The 14,644-nt window shown below is 43.4% G+C and overlaps 1 protein-coding gene across 2 annotated transcripts in view; it reads right to left on the bottom strand.

The window, feature by feature from the left end:
- Positions 1-14,644, bottom strand: part of LOC146869378 (E3 ubiquitin-protein ligase TRIM39-like) — a 144,474-nt gene that overhangs the window by 98,729 nt on the left and 31,101 nt on the right. For both annotated transcript variants that reach the window (XM_085599675.1, XM_085599672.1), the window contains exon 3: positions 906-1,136. In XM_085599675.1, the coding sequence (XP_085455801.1) occupies positions 906-1,136 (231 nt within the window). The remainder of the gene's footprint in view (positions 1-905; positions 1,137-14,644) is intronic.

Raw genomic sequence — 14,644 nt, 5'->3', positions numbered from 1 at the left:
TCTACTGGTACACGCATTGAGAAGCAGGAAGGCTGGTGGTAGCGCACAGAGAGTTGGAATGGCTTGGAGAGAGGATTCTTGGAGTCTCTGGTCGCAACACATGAAACACATAAACACAGTCAAGGAATCTACATGTCACATGAAGCTACAGGGCTCTCACGTGATATGCAAGCAGTGGCAGACATTTTGAAGGCACAAAGTATAGGTTCCTCCTGGTCCAGTGTCCTTGATAGATAGTCCAGATGTGAAGGTGCTGCAGAGTGTTATTAACAATGGAAGTCTATGGAAGACTTGGAGAAACCATTTGTCTTTAAACTTTAAACTCCTACTTTCGAACACTATTTCAGAGGTCATCCTTTAAGGATTATGAACTCACATATTTCGAGATAGGGAGCAAAAAGGATTCTCAGCTCTTCACAGTCTTTTGAAGCTCCTTTGGTATTAAGTTACAGGTAAAGGGTGACAAAGTGATTACTTGTTGTCAGGATAACTTGAGAATACTAATGTACATTTATTATGCTGCAGTTTATGAGCCTGCTAAGAATGCAACATAAATTATAGAGCATGTTCACATAACACAGATCATAGCTGTCTGCAGTGAAATGCAGAGTTTCCTTCACCCTTAGAGAGTTGGAGATACAAAAGAATGTTTGAATGGACACCTTGTACTATGTTAGAAATCAGGTGCTGAGCATTCTCTATCAGACCCCTGAAGCTGTACCATTCCCCTTTCTCAGGCTATACGTTTACCCAACACATTACTTTGTGCATAGTTTGAGGTGCGGTCAGAGAGGTTTAGAAGTATTCATCATTCTCCATGGATCAAATTAATAAGGTTGGTACTTTCTGACACTGATGACTGTTTGGAGATCTTTTTGTTCTCTAGATTTATAAACTTGTCTTACCTTCAGTAACTCCACCTCTTGCTGCTGACACTTTGATTCGATCTCTGTGATCAGTCTCTTGAGGACAGATTGCTGTTCTTCCAATGTTGTCACTTTCTCTTTGATGCTCTGCAGACTTTTCTTCTCTTCCTCCTCCAGGCTGCTGAGGTGACGAGATTTTTCCTTCTCCAAAAACTTCTGGAGCTTCTCAAACTCATTAGTGATTTGCTCTCTTTTGCTCTTGAACTTGGCCTGCAACATAAAAATAAATCACTTAATAGATATTTCTGAGGCGTAGAAATGTGAGTAACTTTATCAATTGGCTCTAGGGCTGCCCCATTATGATGCAGGTTTTCTTATCATTCACCAAGTAACTGAGTCCCATCATATCGGACATACCAGAGAAAGCGGCATCCACTAGGAGAGCAGATTACAGGAGAGGTGGCTCTTCCTCACATATGGACATTTCTGTTTCTATTATTTGACCCCTCTGTGGAAGAGTGGAGGTGTTTGGTTGTCTAGGAAAAGAATGGAATGACTGTACTGCAAGCTGTGATGGAAATATTTACTGGTAAATCATAATTGTGTCACAGCACAGGTACTGGTGATGGGAGATACACTGAGCGTTAAAGGTAAGTCTCTTCTCCACAAGAAGACAGTGTGCAGAAAGGTGCACTAGATGTAATTTATGGATGCATTTTTGGGTAGGAAAATTGCAATGGGAGAGAAAGAGGAGCTCACCATCAATGAGATGCGGGTTGGAAGCACAAAAGAGAACATTTTTAGAGGCTGCATTGAGAAAAGGAAAGGTCTTGGTCAACAGAAATGCCATGCTTTGGAAGAGAACGAGAGTTGGGGATTGGTCAGGAGACAACAACATGGCCAAGGAAAATCTGGGGAAAGCTTTGCTATCCACAAAATGCCTTTGTGTTTTATGTTAAAGACAAGACAGTACTGGTTCATCTAGCAAGAGTATAATTATTAGTACAGGAAGGAGTCATTTTACAGTGAAGTACATTTAGGGTATCATCATCATAAATGAAGTACGTGTTCCTTGCTCTTCCCACGGCCTTACAGTACATGCATGAAAGATAAAAAACTCAGTTGCTTCAGTTTGTTTCAGAAAAAACTGACGACTGTACGTATGCTCAGGAACAGCCAATCAATTGGCACTAACCCACGCCTGGAAAATATCACTGGCATCACACTACAGAAAAAGTTTCTAATCACATGGGCTACAATATGAAGGCCCTACGTTTCCATATAAACGAAAATGTGAGATCATAAACTAAATTGGAGCACTTTTAGGTTAAACAAGCATTGACAATGGTAATAAGCCTTGCGTGCGAAAAGAGGTATATATATATATATATATATCTACTGGCGGTCGCCAGTAGATAGTAATAGTTAGGACCTGTTTTCCATAGGAAATCCGCAACATTCTATTTGGAATAACTTTGGTGCCGATTGACGAATCTTCGTGAAATTTGCAAAACTTTTGGCCAGCTCTGGTCCGCTCCTATCCTGAAACTCTCGGGATGATTCGTTTAGCGGAGGCCGAGAAAAAAGGGGGGTCCCAAAACGTGTTTTCCCCATGCAATTTCCCATAGGACTTTTGGCCGCAGCTACAGCCCGAACTGCTGAACGGAATTACACCAAATTTGGCAGAGAGGTAGTCCTTAGTTTAGACTCATGCCTTTTGCTTAAATGGTGTAAATCCGTTCAGAAGTTCCTGGGAAAATGACATTTAAAAGTACATATATATCTAGGGCCGCGGATCCTCCCATGCACGAGCTTTATGCTAATTGGCTGTCAACACTTCAAACCAGGAAGTGTTGGCAGCCATCTTGTGCCTCGGTAACCGAGACACAAGAAAGCAGTGAAAAAAACGCAAAAAACGCAAAAAGGGGCAGGGTAGACACACCCTGAACCCCTAGGCCTGCTCAGGGGGTCCCACAACGACCCCCAAGGCCCAAAAAAATGTTTGTTTTCTTTAAAAAATCACGGGATGTGCTTAGGATCCGCGCATCCCACTGCCGAAAAAAAAACGAATCGCGTTATTATTTCCTCAACTTACAACGCGCCACAGGGCATGTTTGCAGACATGTCACCTCAGGCCCCGCCCCCTTCCTTCACCATTGTGCAAATGTGCCCTGTGGTGCGTTTTAAGTTGAGGAATTAATTCCTCTTCAATCTTGAGGGTCCCTGGGGGCCAACTAGCCCATCAGGTACCTCCAGTATGCGCCAGGGAGCTGCGTTGCAGAGAGGTGTTCAGAGGCCATGCTCCGTTTTACACCTGTCTGCAACGCAGATACTGGAGGTACCTAGTGGGCTAATTTGACCCTAGGGACCCTCAGGATTCAAGGGGACCTAATCTCCCAACTTAAAACACGCCACGGGGCGCTTTTACACACTGGTGAAGGGAGGGGACGGGGCCTGAGGTGACGTCTGCAGACACACCCTGAGGCGCGTTTTAAGTTGGGGGAAAACTTCCTCTTCAATCCTGAGGGACCCTGAGGGCCAAGTAGCCCACCAGGTGCTTCCAGGAAGTGCCACTGAGCTGCGTTGCAGAGAGGTGGTGCAGGCCGTGCGCCTTTTTACATCTCTCTGCTACGCAGCTCTGTGGCACTTACTGGATGTACCTAATGGGCTAGTTGGACTCTACGGACCATCAGGATTGAAGGGGAATTATTTTCCCAACTTAAAACGCGCCACAGGGCGTGTTTGCACACTGGTGAATGGAGGGGATGGAGTAGGAAAGTGTCTCTATATACACTGGACCGAATTAAAATCAGCCGAACTACGAATTTCGATTTACTCACCTATTATCAGGAGAGACCCTAGTGCTGCATCTTTGAGCTCAGTACTGATCCTGAAAAGTAATTCTAACCGTACTTACCAGTAACTTGAATTTCCTTCCATAGGCTAACATTGACTGGTTTCACTTGGAAATTCTTCTGTGTGGAGTTTTGGAACTTTAAAATATTCATCTAAAATCAGCCGAACTACGAATTCCGATTTACTCACCTGTTATCAGGAGAGACCTCAGTGCTGCATCTTTGAGCCCAGTACTGATCCTGAAAAGTAATTCTAACCGTACTTACCAGTAACTTGAACTTCCTTCCATAGGCTAACATTGACTGGTTTCACTTGGAAATTCTTCTGTGTGGAGTTTTGGAACTTACAAATATTCCTCTAAAATCAGTCGAACTACGAATTCCGATTTACTCACCTGTTATCAGAAGAGACTTCAGTGCTGCATCTTTAAGGCCAGTACTGATCCTGAAAAGTAACTCTAACCATACTTACCAGTAACTTGAATTTCCTTCCATAGGCTAACATTGACTGGTTTCACTTGGAAATTCTTCTAAGTGAGGAGTTTTGGAATTTACAACTATTCCTCTAAAATCAGCCGAACTACGAATTCCGATTTACTCACCTGTTATCAGGAGAGACCCCAGTGCTGCATCTTTGAGCTCAGTACTGATCCTGAAAAGTAATTCTAACCGTACTTACCAGTAACTTGAATTTCCTTCCATAGGCTAACATTGACTGGTTTCACTTGGAAATTCTTCTGTGTGGAGTTTTGGAACTTTAAAATATTCATCTAAAATCAGCCGAACTACGAATTCCGATTTACTCACCTGTTATCAGGAGAGACCTCAGTGCTGCATCTTTGAGCCCAGTACTGATCCTGAAAAGTAATTCTAACCGTACTTACCAGTAACTTGAACTTCCTTCCATAGGCTAACATTGACTGGTTTCACTTGGAAATTCTTCTGTGTGGAGTTTTGGAACATACAAATATTCCTCTAAAATCAGTCGAACTAAGAATACCGATTTACTCACCTGTTATCAGAAGAGACTTCAGTGCTGCATCTTTAAGGCCAGGACTGATCCTCAAAAAGTAATTCTAACCGTACTTAACAGTAACTTGAATTTCCTTCCATAGGCTAAAATTGACTGGTTTCACTTGGAAATTCTTCTAAGTGTGGAGTTTTGGAACTTACAAATATTCCTCTAAAATCAGTCAAACTACGAATTCCAATTTACTCACATGTCATCAGGACAGACCTCAGTGCTACATCTTTGAGCCCAGTACTAATCCTGAAAATTAATTCTAACCGCACTTACCCGTAACTTGAATTTCCTTCCATAGGATATCATTGCCTCCCACCGCTGTTCCTGTTTAATAGTTTAATAGTACTCCCGTTAGTCATTGAGCTGACGAACTGGCGGATGAAGCACCCGCATGCCTGAGAAAGGTACCTGACCTGAGAAAGATGTTGGCAGTCTACTCAGCAAACCCCACATTTTAAAAACTGTAATCTCTACTGATGACGGTTAAAGAACGAGAAACACATGTCTAGAGAGCAGCACTATCTGCGCCAACTGTGGCAAAACACTCAAACACTCTTGAAGCAAGCAAGTAACTGAAACTGCATTTACCACAATACCAGGGACGAACCTTGCTGGGAGGTGAAGCGGTGTGCTCCCACCCCTGTTCCTGTTTAATAGTACTCCCGTGAATCACTGAGCTGACGAGCTCGTGGTAGAAGCACCTGCATGCCTGTGAGAGGTACCTGACCTGAGAAAGATGTTGACAGCCTACTCAGCAAACCCCACATTTGAAAGACTGTAATCTCTACTGTTGACGGTTAAAGAACCAGAAACACGTGTCTAGAGATCAGCACTATCTGTGCCAACTGTGGCGAAACACTTGAACACTTTTGAAGCAAGCAAGTAACTGAAACTGCATTTACCACGATGGGAGGGGCGAACCTTGCTAGGAGGTGAAGCAGTGTGCTCCCACCCCTGTTCCTTTTTAATAGTACTCTTGTGAGTCATTGAGCTGACGAGCTCATGGATGAAGCACCCGCATGCCTGTGAGAGGTACCTGACCTGAGAAAGATGTTGGCAGTCTACTCAGCAAACCCCAAATTTGAAAGACTGTAATCTCTACTGATGACGGTTAAAGAACCAGAAACACGTGTCTAGAGATCAGCACCATCTGCGCCAACTGTGGCGAAACACTCGAACACTCTTGAAGCAAGCAAGTAACTGAAACTGCATTTACCACAATGGCAGGGGCAAACCTTGCTAAGAGGTGAAGCAGTGTGCTCCCAACCCTGTTCCTGTTTAATAGTACTCTTGTGAGTCATTGAGCTGACGAGCTCATGGATGAAGCACCCGCATGCCTTTGAGAGGTACCGCACCTGAGAAAGATGTTGGCAGCCTACTCAGCAAACCCAAAATTTCAAAGACTATAATCTCTACTGATGATGGTTAAAGAACCTGAAACACGTGTCTAGGGATCTGCACTATCTGCGCCAACTGTGGCGAAACACTCGAACACTCTTGAAGCAAGCAAGTAACTGAAACTGCATTTACCACAATGGCAGGGGCAAACCTTGCTGGGAGGTGAACCGGTGTGCTCCTACCCCTGTTTATGTTTAATAGTACTCCCATGAGTCATTGAGCTGACGAGATCGTGAATGAAGCACCCGCATGCCTGTGAGAGGTACCTGATCTAAGAAAGATGTTGGCAGCCTACTCAGCAAACCCCATATTTGAAAGACTGTAATCTCTACTGATGACGGTTAAAGAACCAGAAACATGTGTCTAGAGATCAGCACTATCTGCGCCAACTGTGGCGAAACACTCGAACACTCTTGAAGCAAGCAAGTAACCGAAACTGCATTTACCACAATGCCAGGGGCGAACCTTGCTGGGAGGTGAAGCGGTGTGCTCCCACCCCTTCTCCTGTTTAATAGTTCTGCCATGAGTCATTGAGCTGACGAGCTCGTGGATGAAGCACCCGCATGCCTGTGAGAGGTAAATGACCTGAGAAAGATGTTGGCAGCCTACTCAGCAAACCCAAAATTTCAAAGACTATAATCTCTACTGATGACGGTTAAAGAACCAGAAACACATGTCTAGAGATCAGCACTATCTGCGCCAACTGTGGCAAAACACTCGAACACTCTTGAAGCAAGCAAGTAACTGAAACTGCCTTTACCACAATGCCAGGGGCGAACCTTGCTGGGAGGTGAAGCAGTGTGCTCCCACCCCTGTTTATGTTTAATAGTACTCCCATGAGTCATTGAGCTGACGAGATCGTGAATGAAGCACCCGCATGCCTTTGAGAGGTACCTGACCTGAGAAAGATGTTGACAGCCTACTCATCAAACCCAAAATTTCTAAGACTGTAATCTCAACCGATGACGGTTAAAGAACCAGAAACACATGTCTAGAGATCAGCACCATCAGCTCCAAATGTGGCGAAACACTCGAACACTTTTGAAGCAAGCAAGTAACTGAAACTGCATTTACCACAATGCCAGGGGCGAACCTTGCTGGGAGGTGAAGCGGTGTGCTCCCAACCCTGTTCCTGTTTAATAGTACTCCCGTGAGTCATTGAGCTGACGAGCTCGTGGATGAAGCACCTGCATGCCTGTGAGAGGTACCTGACCTGAGAAAGATGTTAGAGGCCTACTCAGCAATCTCTAAATTTCAAAGACTGTAATCTCTACTGATGACGGTTAAAGAACCAGAAACACGTGTCTAGAGACCAGCACTATCTCCGCCAACTTTAGCGAAACACTCGAACACTCTTGAAGCAAGCAAGTAACCAAAACTGTATTTACCACAATGTCAGGGATGAACCTTGCTGGGAGGTGAAGCAGTGTGCTCCCAACCCTGTTCCTATTTAATTGTACTCATGTGAGTCATTGAGCTGAAGAGCTCGTGGATAAAGCACCCGCATGCCTGTGAGAGGTACCTGACCTGAGAAAGAGGTTGGCAGCCTACTCAGCAACCCCCAAATTTGAAAGACTGTAATCTCTACTGATAGCGGTTAAAGAACCAGAAACACGTGTCTAGAGATCAGCACTATCTGCGCCAACTGTGGCGAAACACTCGAACACTCTTGAAGCAAGCAAGTAACTGAAACTGCATTTACCGCAATGCCAGGGGCGAACCTTGCTGGTAGGTGAAGCGGTGTGTTCCCAGCCCTGTTTCTGTTTAATAGTACTCCCGTGAGTCATTGAGCTGACGAGATCGTGAATGAAGCACCCGCATGCCTGTGAGGGGTACCTGACCTGACAAAGATGTTGGCAGCCTACTCAGCAAACCCCAAATTTGAAAGACTGTAATCTCTACTGATGACAGTTAAGGAACCAGAAACACGTGTCTAGAGATCAGCACCATCTGCACCAACTGTGGCATAACACTTGAACACTCTTGAAGCAAGCAAGGAACCGAAACTGCATTTACCACAATGCCAGGGGCGAACCTTGCTGGGAGGTGAAGCGGTGTGCTCCCACCCCTGTTCCTGTTTAATAGTTTTGCCATGAGTCATTGAGCTGACGAGCTCGTGGATGAAGCACCCGCATGCCTGTGAGAGGTACCTGACCTGAGAAAGATGTTGGCAGCCTACTCAGCAAACCCAAAATTTCAAAGACTATAATCTCTACTGATGACGTTTAAAGAACCAGAAACACATGTCTAGAGATCAGCACTATCTGCGCCAACTGTGGCGAAACACTCGAACACTCTTGAAGCAAGCAAGTAACTGAAACTGCATTTACCACAATGACAGGGGCGAACCTTGCTGGGAGGTGAAGCAGTGTGCTCCCAACCCTGTTCCTGTTTAATAGTACTCCTGTGAGTCATTGAGCTGACGAGCTCGTGGATGAAGCACCCGCATGCCTGTGAGAGGTACCTGACCTGAGAAAGATGTTGGCATCCTACTCAGAAATCTCTAAATTTCAAAGACTGTAATCTCTACTGATGACGGTTAAAGAACCAGAAACATGTGTCTAGAGACCAGCACTATCACCGCCAACTTTGGCGAAACACTCAAACACTCTTGAAGTAAGCAAGTAACCAAAACTGTATTTACCACAATGTCAGGGACGAACCTTGCTGGGAGGTGAAGCGGTGTGCTCCCAACCCTGTTCCTATTTAATAGTACTCCTGTGAGTCATTGAGCTGACGAGCTCATGGATGAAGCACCCGCATGCCTGTGAGAGGTACCTGACCTGAGAAAGAGGTTGGAAGCCTACTCAGCAAACCCAAAATTTCAAAGACTGTAATCTCTACTGCTGACTGTTAAAGAACCAGAAACACGTTTCTAGAGATCAGCACTATCTGTGCCAACTGTGACGAAACACTCGAACACTCTTGAAGCAAGCAAGTAACTGAAACTGCATTTACCACAATGCCAGGGGAGAACCTTGCTGGTAGGTGAAGAGGTGTGTTCCCACCCCTGTTCCTGTTTAATAGTACGCCCGTGAATCATTGAGCTGACAAGCTCGTGGATGAAGCACCCGAATGCCTGTGAGAGGTACCTAACCTGAGAAAGATGTTGGCAGCCTACTCAGCAAACCCCAATTTCAAAGACTGTAATCTCTACTGATGACGGTTAAAGAACCAGAAACACGTGTCTAGAGGTCAGCACTATCTGTGCCAACTGTGACAAAACACTCAAACACTCTTGAAGCAATCAAGTAACCGATACTGCATTTGCCACAATGCCAGGGGCGAACCTTGCTGGGAGGTGAAGCGGTGTACTCTCACCCCTGTTCCTGTTTAATAGTACTCCCTTGAGTCATTGAGCTGACGAGATCATGAATGAAGCACCCACATGCCTGTGAGAGGTACCTGACCTGAGAAAGATGTTGGCAGCCTACTCAGCAAACCCCAAATTTCAAAGACTGTAATCTCTACTGATGACGGTTAAAGAACCAGAAACACATGTCTAGAGATCAGCACCATCTGCACCAACTGTAGCGAAGCACTCGAACACTCTTAAAGCAAGCAAGTAACTGAAACTGCATTTACCACAATGCCAGGGGCGAGCCTTGCTGGGATGTGAAGCGGTGTGCTCCCACCCCTGTTCCTGTATAATTGTACTCCCGTGAACATGGAGAGACCTCAGTGCTGCATCTTTGAGCCCAGTGCTGATCCTGGAAAGTAATTCTAACCGTACTGACCAGTAACTTGAATTTCCTTCCACAGGCTAACATTGACTGGTTTCGCTTTGAAATTCTTCTAAGTGTGGAGTTTTGGAACTTTAAAATATTCCTCTACAATCAGCCGCACTACAAATTCCAATTTACTCACCTGTTATCAGGAGAGACCTCAGTGCTGCATCTTTGAGCCCAGTACTGATCCTGAAAAGTAATTCTAACACTCATAAATTCACCCAGGCACTCTCCTTGCAGTACTCTAATCATTCAGTCAGTATCCAAGTACTCATGCAGCGAGCCAGGCATTAGCATATGGACTGCCTCAAACCCCTATCCACTATGCATGCAGTCCCCTAACTAACCAACACACTTATATTTCTGCACTTATACATTCAACAAAAAAAAAAACATTTCAGTTTCAATATTTTAAAAAACATATTTATTTACATTTATATTAAAAATATATAATGTAATTTAAAAAATAAAATATGTAAAAATAAACAGTTAAAAGGCTGTAGAAAATCAGTATCAAAAAAATACATATAACTATTATTACATTTAAAAATTATCATTTAAAAAACCTTCGAAATTGACTGGAAAAACCATAGGTTTCAGACATTCTATAGTTAGGAATTAGCATTTAAAAAACCTTAAAAATTCACTGAAAAAACCATAGGTTTCAGGGCTGTTATAGTTAGCTGGACATTTCACTCGTACAAAACCATTGAAATTCCTCCGTTGTAGTTAGCTGTACTCACTATAACTCACGCGACATGACATGGTCAGTGACATCACTGATGACATCTCAAATTACATCACTGATGATATCATCCACGTGACAATCAGATACACCTCATCATACACTAGTATAACCTTTCATCACTCACTGTAAAATACAGAGTACCATATTTGAATCCATTGACACACCAATACAAGTTTCTAAAAACCCACTCAGTGATTCCTAGATCTACACACACATCTAATCACTTACCTATAGATTCACTCATACATGCTGTCAATGATCAATAGAACACTATCAAATATATTTATACACCTATATCGACATTACACACCAGCACACATCCTATTCACTTATGCAGTCATCCTACTCATTTATGCAAACAATGAATCATACTTACATTTACTCAGCTACACACGTATACAAACAACACTTCATTTATTCATATAGATAGTAACTCATACTTAGTGTGTTATAAAATCACTATTACAAGTATACAGTTATCCATACAGTCACTCATACAATCACTGAGTCTTATGTATACTTATTTATATACAACTGTCACATACACTGCCTTTTATTTTTTGAGTTTGTTGGACATGTACAATTGAGAGATATATTTGCTCATCACCACACCCATAAAGATATTCACTCACCCAAACACATTTTATAACATGTAGTCTTAACCTCATATACCTACTGAATCAACTATTCCCACATCCTTCGGCAGACACACACCCCCACCGAACCACATACACATTCACTCTCCCATACAAATACTCAGTTAACTAATCAATAACTAATATAGACTTTCACATAGCTAGTAACCAACTGGTGCAGCAGTTTACACAACAACTGACAAAGTGATACAGATATTCACACAGTTTATTCACTATCCAATATATTTAGTGAGGCACTTTAAATGAGTCACTTAGACAGTAAATCACAGTGCTACTAAATCCTCCATCTAGATATTTATATTTATATATCCACTCATTCTTCAATGCAGATTGCTATATATATAATACATATTTAACTAACGAACCAAACCACATTCACTGTATGATGTCATCAGTGATGTCATTTGAGATGTCATCAGTGATGTCATCAGTGATGTCACTGACCATGTCATGAATGATGTATTATGTGACAACATCAGCAGTGGATTGCGGGCGCACGAGTACAACTAACTATAACAGAGGAATTTCAATGGTTTTGTACGAGTGAAATGTCCAGCTAACTATAACAGCCCTGAAACCTATGGTTTTTTCAGTGAAAATATATATATATATATATATATGTATATATATATATATATATACGTATATGTATATATATGTACATACATACATACATATAACCTTTAACTGTGAGGAGCTTTGTTTACTCTTGCAAGCGTAAGCACCTTCCTTGCTCTCGTTGGAGAACAGCCCAGGCAGTGCCTTGCCTACTCATAACCTCTACACCTCACTGTTGCAGTCCAACTTCACAGGAGGTCACAAAGGGTTTTTTGCATTTTATCACTCAATCAATCAGGATTTTATATAGCACTTCAAATCACCTGGTATGGTATCCAGGCACTTGCGGGTCATTTGAACAGCCAGGTCTTGAGGGCTGTTTGGAATTCAAGAAGTAAAGTGATGAGCCGGGTGTGCATGGGGAGGCTGTTCCAGGTTTTTGGTGCAATGTTTGAGATGGAGCATCCTCCACTTCTGCTTCGGTGGATGCGAGGCGTGTGGGCGCGTGATAGGGAAGTGAGGCATCATCTTCTCGATGGCTTGTGGAAGTTGAGGCTGAGGTTTATGTAGGCAGGTCCTTGCTTGTGTAGAGCTTTGTGTGCTTGGGTCAGCAGCTTGAATTCGCATATCCTTCAATACTGGCATCTAGTGGAGTAGTTGAAGGTGAGGTGTTATGTGGGTTCGTCTGGGGAGCTACTTCTTGCCACAGTCCTGTTTATGCACTACTGGAAAATAAAGTCTGCATGCATACAAAGGTATGACCCTGTCTCGCTTTCACAAAGCCAGGAATCGCTACAACATGTCTGGGACAGCTGAAATCCTCCACTCCTCATGCTCATGATCGTGAGTCATTGAAGTACTTTGAGCTGGCCAATTATAATGAGGAAAAGCCTAAATGGGTCAACCATAACAAGTGCCCTAACGACAAGCCATGCAAGATTATCTAAACGGTATGAAAGCAGCAGCAATCATTTGGAAGTCTTGCCAAGCTCTGAGCTTCAGCAAACATTCCAAGAAAAACATTGAGATCAGATTGTGCGTGGACTACACCACTCTGAACAACAGAATGCGATCAGACCAGTTCTTATGACCAATGCCATTGACAAGCTAGCAGGAACCTGCAGGTTTTCTGTGTTGGACCCAAGAAGCAAATACCCCTTTAGAAATGGGAATCAGGGTACAAGATGCAGCTAGCAAGTTCAGATACACAGCGTATCATACCTACAGACTATGTTTTAAAAACTGGTGGAGAAGACAAAGGATGATATTGAACTTACAGTTTTAAACGGGCTATTGACTCTAGAGCAGAGGATAGCCAATTGTTGAAAATGATCACATTGACAGACATAATACCTGCGGAGGAAGGGGAGCTAGTAGTGGGAACTTTTGTAAAGTTGACTGAGCTAACCTTTGACAAGGGCCTGGATAGCTTCTTGGGTAAGCAGACAGTTGCAGGTTCGGCAATGGTTTGCAGAAATGAAACTGTGTAACTAAGCACCTCAACACCATGAAAGCTAAGATCCTGGGCTTCCGCATCAACAACAATCTCAGCTTTCAGGGCTCACATCGGGCCGGAGGCAAAGGCTGCTTAGCACCAATTGTCCCTGCTTCACAATGAAAGCCCTTTATACTGGGATCAGACTTTGAAACTACCGTGCAGGTACCAGTCTTGCCACATTGCGAATGATACAAAAACCCACTGATTACATCCCCGAGATCCACCTGATATGCTTAAACAACACCCTACCTGCACAAATGAGCTTACCAAAGGGCTTTGAAACATGATAGCACATACTATCTCCAAAGAATTGCTTTGTTTCCCTGTGTCACATTCAAGAATTGCACAGTCTACAAGAAGGTCAACTTAGCACAACAGGCACTAGGCAAAGACACATGTAGGACTGGAAACCAAGAAAAGAAATAAAGAGAAAAATAGCACAACAGGAATTTGTTAATATTTGAAAATACGATATCAATGCATGCCACTATATATGTATGTATAATAATGAACTTGTGTCACTGTTGGTGAATTCACTTAACATGACCTCCCCCTCAACCCGAGTCAGAAGTATGTAGTCAGGCAGGCCCTGCAACCTAGGCCTGAAGCAACTGATGGACAGATCACAGGTGGGGTGACATGTAACCCTTAGACAAATGCGCGAACAGGGAAACCGAGATCGATCCCACTGATAGGCAACGACACCACAATGGTCTTAGGAGATTGGCCCCAATAAAACACATTTGGCCCGTGGGGCGCGCATTCCCAAAACACCATAAAGTCAGATGCCACATTAAATTAGGAACAATCAGCCAATCAGAACACAGCATGCACACTACATGCAGTGATCACTTGCTCCCTATACCGGACATCTGGACACGTACCCACTGGCACCACATTGTGTCCATGCAAGGTCGAGAACCACCTGCACTTCTTATCCAGGGACTAGATTTATGGCCTTGTGAGTAGGCCCGTATTTCTGTCTCCAAAGAATGTACAAATTACTTTATGACGCTTCATGTAATGTATAAAAAGACCGCCGAAACCAATGTGCTTTGAGACAGTCTTTAGACCCCGACTGTTGCCTGCTCTCCTGGCCACTGCGTGTAATTAAAGCAACTGTTCCTGTTTTGACAAAAGCCTCTGTAGTCTTTTGATTTTTCAAAGTAAATTCACATTCGATCAACAAATTCACTCTATTTTCAAATCAGCCTGGCTTCAAATTTTAGGAAAGAGTTAAGGATCTCTGCAGGCAACACCAAATCACAGTGTAACGCCACCGACTCCGGACCCATTCAGCGATATCTTTTCAT

The sequence above is a fragment of the Triturus cristatus genome, chromosome 1_1, assembly GCF_964204655.1.
Source record: "Triturus cristatus chromosome 1_1, aTriCri1.1, whole genome shotgun sequence".
In the NCBI taxonomy this organism is placed as follows: domain Eukaryota; kingdom Metazoa; phylum Chordata; class Amphibia; order Caudata; family Salamandridae; genus Triturus; species Triturus cristatus.
The sequence above is the reverse complement of the archived record's forward strand: the minus strand, read 5'-3'. Positions and strand labels throughout refer to the sequence as shown.